The sequence below is a fragment of the Pinus tabuliformis genome, chromosome Q, assembly GCF_031772625.1.
Source record: "Pinus tabuliformis cultivar Carrire ecotype Pingquan chromosome Q, CPIR1, whole genome shotgun sequence".
Lineage (NCBI taxonomy): Eukaryota > Viridiplantae > Streptophyta > Pinopsida > Pinales > Pinaceae > Pinus > Pinus tabuliformis.
In genome coordinates this window covers 131262455-131271846 of record NC_142296.1, presented here as the reverse complement: position 1 = coordinate 131271846, position 9392 = coordinate 131262455, and the positions used below count along the sequence as shown (strand labels likewise).

General features: G+C 35.8%; 1 protein-coding gene across 1 annotated transcript; it reads right to left on the bottom strand.

The window, feature by feature from the left end:
• Window positions 1–6746: 6746 nt before the first annotated feature.
• LOC149218599 (brassinosteroid-responsive RING protein 1-like) lies at window positions 6747–8058 on the bottom strand. Its single transcript, XM_089382425.1, has one exon. It carries the CDS (start codon window positions 7621–7623, stop codon window positions 7102–7104), a length of 522 nt encoding a protein of 173 aa, XP_089238551.1. The 5' UTR covers window positions 7624–8058; the 3' UTR covers window positions 6747–7101.
• Between the last annotated feature and the right edge of the window lie 1334 nt (window positions 8059–9392).

The following is a 9392-nucleotide window of genomic DNA, read 5'->3' as shown; positions in this document are numbered from 1 at the left end:
GACAGCAATGCCATGCTGTGGGAGGAAGATCACGGAGGAGGAATGCTCGTGTAGAGTCGGAAAAAAAAAGAGAATTTATCGAAGAGCAAGGGAGTTTCCACGTGGGAGCCACATCCATTAACTGCGCAGAAAATACCTCCAATCAACTTATACCAACCACCTTTGATTGTCGATTGTCATAAGAAGTTGTTGAGCAATCACTAAGTTAAACATTTATTTTATCTTTATATTAATGGCAAAGTAGTGTGATATTTTTCGAATATAGTTGGTTGAGCACGTTAACGTACAGGCCAGCAGTATTACGTAGCACATTCACATAATATTTATAATATTTAGGTTTTGAAAAGGGCTTTAGTAGTTCGATGAATTGTCTATACAGTTAAACGCGTTTGGAATTCGGCCAATTTTTTTTTTTAAAACATTTCGTAATTGTCTATACAGTTAAACGCGTTTGGAATTCGGCCAAATTTTTTTTTTAAAACATTTCGTAGCGGCACAGTTTGAATCATATTTTTATAGTAAAAATGAATTCAGCACTATCAAAAACCTAAACTAACACCTACCATTATGAATTTTAACAATTTTTACTTAAATTTATAAAAATCCCTGCTAAGTTTTTTTAAAAATATATCTAAAATTTCCATAACTTTCCAAACAACAATAATTGTATTTTTCTAAAAATATATCTAAAATTTCCATAACTTTCTAAACAACAATAATTGTTAGACTACCGCCATTGAAAATCAGAAATTAAATATTTTTCTATATTAATGTCCGAGTAGTTATGTAAAATATTTGAAATATTATTTGTTGCGCAGATTATGCGTGGTTGATAGGATATTGCTTAATTCAATTATTTGCGCTGTACGAACATCAATGTGCACATGGACATAATCCTTTGGCCTCGCCAATTCTAAGAAATTGAAAAAGTATCCAAAAAAAATTGATATGTGGACCTTAAAGTTTGGTTTCATTCGTGTAAAAACTATATCCAGAAGTAATTGCGCAGGTCACTTAAGAGATTGAAAAAGTATCCAAACACAAATGATATGTCGACATTAAAGTTTGGTTTCATTCGTTTAAAAACACTATCCCGAAGTAATTGCGCAGGCCACTCATGGCATTCTTAAAGTAGCATGGTCACCCTATAATTATAGAAGATGTCCTGACTTTAGTAAATATAATGATAATGATCTAATTAATAGAGAGTAAACTTTTAAGATTTGAGTTTTTTAAAGGTTTTTTTGGTAATTTTTTGGGTTTAATTTCTTTAAAATTTTGTAGGAATTTATTGAAAGGTAACTCCTACACAATCAAAATGTTTTAGGGGTTTTTGAGGGTGCTAAATCCATATAAATAATAAGAAAACCAATTTAAATAACATAAATCAAAATTTTATCTCAAATTTTTTTTCCACATCAAAATTTCATCTCAAATTTTTCAGCTATATTCTAACACCAAAAAAATCCAAAAAATTACACTAAAACAACCCCAATAATAACATGACAATTAACAGGTGTATAATTCATCACGAAAGTGACATTTACGATGAAAGTTCTATGGATCCAAAGTTCTAAAAAATATTTACAATGGGTTAACCACGAATCACATATCACATATTCATTGAGGGTGGAGTTTGTCGTCCTTTTACCCTATATTATTAGTCCCTGCCGCAGGCTAGGTAGGGACTATAGTAATCAATATGATGCTCACTAACATCCCTTTAACCTATATTATTAGTCCCTGCGCTACGTAGGGACTATAGTAATCGATATGATGCTCACTAACATTAATTGACCTGTTTAAGATTTCCAATAAGCAAAGTTTTAAGACTCAAGACATATTTTTTATAGCGAATTTTTTTTGCCATCTTATTTGGCCTCTTCCGGAGGTAGGGAGGCAAGAACCATATGTTATTTTCATGTTTATTTCATATGTTTCATTGGCATTTTCGATTGTGAAACTAACGTTGGCATTAACTCATTTCGATTAAATGTTTGGGTTATTTAGATATGTTAGTGATATATATGTTAGGGACACGCACAATGCATGCAACTAGGCCACCAGACCAGATACCACATGGCTACTGCATGTACTGCCCTCGTGTCTCTGGTACCAGTTATGCCCTTGTGTCTAGTCCTTGTCCTCCATTGGCACCTCCTTCATTGGCATCTCCTACTTCTTTTGCTCGCTTTACTTTTTTGCTTGCTTGTTGGCTTTTGCTATTGTTGGCTTTTGTTGACTATGATGTGGGATATTCGCAGATACTAGGATATTCGCAGACTGGCAACGGAAGATGGGCGATAAATTGAGAGTTGAAGATGGGCGAGAAATTAAAAGGTATCTCATAATTCTTTTGCTTGCTTTACTTCTTTTGTCAGCTTGTTGGCTTTTGCTATTGCTGCCTTTTACTGGCTATGATGTGGGATATTTGCAGAGACTTGCTATGAGACTGACTATGATGTGGGGTACTCACAGAGACTAGCTATGAGACTGACTATGATGTGGGATACTCGCACAAACCGGCAGCGGAAGATGGGCGAGAAATTGAAAGGTACCTCACACTTCTTTTGCTGGATTTTGTTGTTGTTGGGGAAGAACACAACTAATTTCTTTTTTGCTAACTTTACTTCTTTTGCTGGCTTCTGTTCTTGGTGGGGAAAAACACAACTACTTTCCTTTGGATATTTCAAGTCTTTGTTTCTGAGGTGCCACATTTTGTAACCAATAACATCTTGTGAAGGGAAATCTATGTTTTTTTTTGATGAATCAGATACTTTGAACCTATTACAAACCTATTAAAAAGTTGTGATGTAACTAGGATTTTTTTCTTCAAACTAATATTCGTGCTTTTTTCTGAATTTGAAGAAATTACAAGTCTAGAAGAGCAACAATGGAAACATTGGTTAATTTGGAACAGTTTTACGCATATGGATGTGTGGAATTGAAGAGCATACAGGGGTTGGAGCATTGGGCAAAGCTTTGGATGCTGAGTATCTACGGTGCTATTTTACACAGCTAGATGTGTGAAGCTGAAGAGCATATAGGGATGTGGCAGTTGAGAAAGGTTAGAGTCCTAAAGGTTCATTGTTGTTTGTTGTTAGAAACCTGGTTATTTACCTAAAAACCAATGAAATATACTTGATTTACAACTAGAATTAACTAGAATTAATACCCGCGACTATTGGCACCGCAATTGTTGTGCTTTGGGTAGCCATAAGGCAAAACAACATCCTCCAATCTGTAATGAAGTGATATATGGAAAGATACTGACGGCAAGGAAGAGATAGTTGATTCAATTTGTTCTTATCCGGGATTCTCTGGGATTCCATCCATAAGCAAAGGAGTAAACAAGAAAGGACTCTTATGAGGCGAAAGAATGCAAGTTGTTCTTATGCGAATGATTGATAGTACGAATTCCATCCATAAGTAGAACCGAAACCGGAGCTCTTGTATCATAAGAAATATAATGAATGCCATAAGGAAGGAGAAGCAAATAGATATTTATCTTATAATCATCATCTTTAGAGTTATAATCAGTCAGCTTTCTTAGCCAATGGTAGAGGTATAGTTGTCTGGGGAATGCAACAACGGATGGTAGAACACAAGGGGAAAGTGGACAAATAGGTTGCATGCAATTTGGAAAAAGTGGACAAGTGGGTTGCATGCAATTTGAACGTCTTTACCATCTTTACCAACCAGCGTCATTACCAACGAGTTTTACTAAAGAGTTTTATATTTCTTGACTGCTACTTATGCCGGGTCACCTGGAACTTTATATGCACCCACCTTATGATCTATGGCCCGTTAAGCCCCACTAACCATACCCCCACTAGGGGTCTGCACCTGTTGACATTACCTAAAAGATATGCTCAGTGGGGGGATTAACACTAACAAAAGTCAGTTGACCTCAGTTCAATTTCGAGGCCTTACCAACCAGATGTTAACATTCTCGCCTCTGGATCCTCTTTCATCGTTGTTGAACCAGCAACAAAGCAAGCATAAGAATTTCTTTTAGGCACTAGTGATTCAGCAACAGTGGCTATGGTATAGGGACTCCCAACAGATGTAGGGACAAATAAAGCATAAAAAGTTGTACCTAATATGGTAGAGACGTAGACTTGGCCTTGTTTCTAGCCTTCCCTACAGACACATTGCTGAATATTTAAATTAATTAACAGAAAAACATGAATAAATGGTGAGAGAAAACCATCCATTATTACTTGGGGAAAATGTAAGTGAGATGAAAGATTTGGGTATTGCCTTCCAAAGTTTGAACACATTCACAACTTATGCAATCTCGGTGGTTTTGTTTTACCTAACGACCCAAGTAAAACACTACTAGCAGCCAATCCTAAGATCTGGTCTCACTCTGCCATAGAAAATCCTAAGATCTGGTCTAAGTCTGCCATAGAAAAAGTCTGGAGCTCGTCCAAAAAGCTTGGTCGGTGTGAAACCCGGTAGAAATTATAGATATAAAATATAATTTGTAACCTTATGAACGACATCTGTCAAAATGCGCGATAGAAAATATAATTTGTAACCTTATGAATGACATCTGTAAAAATGCATGCGCATACACTGTCGGAGATTGCCAACTTATGGAATTTTGTCATCCCCAAGCGCCTATCTGTCTATTTGAAATAGTTCATTGAAATATTTCAATAAAATAGTTTTTCACTCCTACCACAAGTTTTTGGATTATCTTATTAATTTGTTTTTTATTTTTAGTTTTAAACATTAATTAATTAATAAAATGCATTTTGATATCACTTTAAAACGTACAAAATAATTATAACAGTTAAGTGTAACGCCTATTTCCAGGCCAGGAATTTTGGATCGAAAGATAAGAAGGCGGGGACACGCAGGAACTTTAGGAGCTCTAGTCCCTTATTCCTATAGTCAAGTCTCCATTCCACTATTTAGTACTGCGAGAAAGATAGAACTCTACTTTTAGGTTAACTTTATATTGGAGAATTTGGCATCCGCAACAACCAGAGCTAAAAACTGATGACTCCAAGTTGGTGCTAACAATTTTGAATTGAAGTCTCTCTTCATCGATTTTGATGGTTTTAGTGAGGTACTCCAAGGTGTAAAATATTTCAAAGAATTTGATCAGTCTAACCGTGGCATTTTTATCTCTGTGGTTAGATTAGCTGGTAAAATTATATTTAATTTTATCTTTTGTTAGCTTGTTTTTCCACTTGCATTGGTAAAATCGAAAATATATAAGAAAGTGAATTTCAAGCATCTCCATGTATAGTGTCCAGAGAGATACTAACAACGTGTTACATTTTTTGGAGACGCTGGTAAACATGACCTCTATGCTTTTGGCTCTTTAATTTATGAAGCTCTTCCCAGTCGTAATTCAAGCTCTCAATCAAGCTATCAAGATGAGGTCATTGAGAAGTCAAGCAAGAAAAAATACTCGTTTTGAATGACCCCTTCATTTACGTCATCACCTCATTGTTACCACTCAATATCCTCCATATTCATAGTGAAAGTCATTTTTAACTCCGCATGCTACCACACTGCAAGGGACGAGGAATTCTGCATTATATTTATGTATCTACTATTTTCATACGAGGTAAGTGGTGGAACAAACTATGTTCATGAAATTTCAACGAACATGGATAAGTGAAATTTCAACATTTTTGCACATTGAATGTTTTGTGACTAAATAATTTGTTGTTCCATACATCTTATAAATGAAGTTACGTCATCAACATCAACGGTGTCTGCCAATAGCCGTAGATAACAACGAAGCAGTAATTGTCTTTCAGGGTGCAGCCATGGATTTGGATAAAACCTGATTCCATTACTATTACTAAACCTTGTTAGTTCATAGTCATTTTTAGTTAATGTAACTCAACCATATTCAATTATAGTCAAAGATCAACCTTGTTTGGTCATTGTCATGATTTAAAAATGTTTTAATAACAATAATATTAATATTACTTCAGTTGAGTATTAATAATAATCATCTACTATTAATATTAAATAATAATCGTTAACTATTTCTTCCTATGCACATCAATCATCAACTAGCACAACTACATGGATTTGTCTTTAGTGCGACATTTTGGAATTTCTGTGTTGATGGAAAAATTGGAGGTGAAATCTTGATTTGTATTATTTAAATTGTATATATGAATTCAACGCCCTCAAAAACCCCAAAGGTACTTCCATTGTGTAGAGGTTACCCATCAAGCTTGTGATTTCAATAAATTTTTGCCAGATTTTATAAACATTACACTAGAAAAACCCACAAGAAAACCTTCCAAAAAAACTCACTAAAAACAACTTGGTTGTGAATTTCAATGATAATGTTTCAAAACATTCAGTCAAATTTTATTATAATTTTACCAAAATTTCCATTATTTATTTTTGGTAATTTTTATACTTTTTAAAATAAAGTTTCCTTTTCTTGAGAAGCCAATCACGTGTATGTAGTATGCCCTCTGGAATTAAAAAAAAAACCCATTACACGGGAGCAGAGACGGAGCCATTAAACCTAACACGTGTTTACCGTGTCTTGGGGCAAGAGCCATTGCTCTCGGAGCAGCAACTAAAGTGAAGGCCAGGATTCAATTCGTGGAAAGCACAAGAAGGATTCAATTCGTGGAAGGCACAAAAAGGAGATGAGGCACCGTGGAAGGCACAAAAAGGAGATGAGGCACCGACAAACCATCCTGGCCGGCAGAACTGGGCTCCAAATACGTGCCGTATTGCTTAGATGAAAAGTCTGACAAAAAAATCCGAGACTTCCGGAAGTTACAATTAAAATTACGGTCGAATATACGATGCAGCCGCAGAAATGTACTAATAGTGAACGTTCACATACATAAATCTGAAATTTGTTGGTTACCGATAGGCCCTAGAATTTCTGAGAAGCATTCTTTAAGCGTGGTGCATTTAATTTTTTTTTTATAAGCTTTTGTTTATATGAACAGAAAGCGTTTTGGCAGAAGACATAATCGGCGAAGGGTCTTCTGGGCGCCATCACATCCCATTTTGTCCCTTTTTACAAATATATTATCTCCCGATTCAGCCTCTAGCTTGAAAATTCTCTTTCACAATAATTCTCTTCTAATATCTCTGCTACGAGGAAATTGCTATATCTTCACCGAAAATATAAGAGATTCGATCGACGATCCAGGATTTCCTCACCTCCGCATCGAGTATTCTCCCTGGCATAAGAGAAGATCTGCAGAGAGGGCACGTTGTTTGGCGATGATCAATCCACTTATCCAAACAATTCCTGTGAAATATATGATGGCAATTACACAATTCTCTGATATCCTCATCTTCCTCGAAGGAACTCAAACAGACGGCACACACGATATCATCCCCGACCGGCGCACAGAATCTCTCGGCGAACATACGGAATGGAACGGCAGGCAAGTTTTTTCTAATCGTATCAGCAGAGATCGAAGGTCGAACGGAAGAGGCGTTGTTATCAGGCAAATCTGGCCATGAAGAGCTGTCGGGTTCTTCAGAGTCAGCTACCCCGGCAAAATGAAGAACCCAATTCATCAGAGTCTTTATATAAGATAACGTGCATGCAAAGTGAAACAGCAGATTTGGAATAGCGAGGCCATAAGAGCCTGCAGGGAATCCCATGACCTAAAAAGCTCGAAGAAAATCCCCCTCGGAGAAAACCAAATACAAACACCTTAGGACTTCAAACGCCAATGCCTTTGCCTGAAGCCTCTCTAATGCTTGATATGATGTATATAGACACCAAGGCTTGAACGTAGGCGAATTTCCGAAAGGAATCTAGGGATCCCAACAAATCCAGCTCATATATGATGAACGTAGACGAAGTTCCGAGAAAAATCTAGGGATCCCAGCAAATCTAGGTCATATATGCTGAACGTAGACGAAGTTCCGAGACGAATCTAGGGATCCCAGCAAATCCAGCTCGTATATGATGAACGTAGACGAAGTTCTGAGAGGAATCTAGGGATCCCAGCAAATCCAGCTCATGTATGATGGGTTTGAGTGGAGACTCGAACCTGGAGAAGAGATGATGAAGGGATCCCGCCCATAACACAGCCTAGAGCCAACTACTCCCCAACTGCAACGGATATCCGGTACAGCTTATACTACGAGGCAAACACGGAAGGACAGCAATGCCATGCTGTGGGAGGAAGATCACGGAGGAGGAATGCTCGTGTAGAGTCGGAAAAAAAAGAATTTATCAAAGAGCAAGGGAGTTTCCACGTGGGAGCCACATCCATTAACTGCGCAGAAAATACCTCCAATCAACTTATACCATCCACCTTTGATTGTCATAAGAAGTTGTTGAGCAATCACTAAATTAAACATTTATTTTATTTTTATATTAATGCCAAAGTCGTGTAATATTTTTCTTATATCGTTGGTTGAGCACATTAACGTACACGCAAGCAGTATTACGTAGCACATTCACACAATATTTAACATTTAGGTTTTGGAAAGGGTTTTTTTTTGTAGGTTGAAGAATTATCTGGATAGTCAAAAGTGGTTGGAATTTGAGTAAAAATTTTTAAAAATTTTGTAGAGACATTGTTTGAATCATATTTTTGATGGTTGAAATAGATTCAGCACCACCAAAAATTCATAAAACACCTATAATTATGAATTTTAACAACTTTTACTTAAATTTACAAAAATCCCAGCCAACTTTTTTCAAAATATACTTAAAATTTCTATAACTTTCCAAAACAACAATTATGTAACGTTATTGGTAGACTACAGCGATTGTCAGAAATTAAATATTTTTCTATATTAATGTCAGTCGGAGTAGTTACGTAAAATCTTTGAAATATTATTTGTTGAGCAGATTATGCGTGGTCCATAGGATATTGCTTAATTCAATTATTTGCGCCGTACGAACATCAATGTGCAAATGGACATAATCCTTTGGCCTTGCCAATTCTAAGAGATTGAAAAAGTATCCCAAAAAAAATTGATAGGCTGACCTTAAAGTTTGGTTTCATTAGTGTAAAAAAAGTAATTGCGCAGGTCACTTAAGAGATTGAAAATGTATCCAAAAACAAATGATATGCCGACATTAAAGTTTGGTTTCATTCGTTTAAAAACTATATCCAGAAGTAATTGCGCAGGCCACTAATGGCATTCTAAAAGTAGCGTGGTCACCCTATAATTATAGAATATGTCGTGACTTTGGTAAATATAACGCTAATGTGTAATTAATACCATTATATTAGTAAATTTTTAAAAAGGTTTTCTTGTGAGTGTTTACCGGTTAATTTTTCATTTCTTTAAAATCTGGCAAGAATTTATTAAAATTACAAAATTTAATAGATAATTTTTGCACAATCAAAATATTTTAAGGGTATCAATATATACAGTTAAAAAATCAATTTAAATAACACAAATTAAGA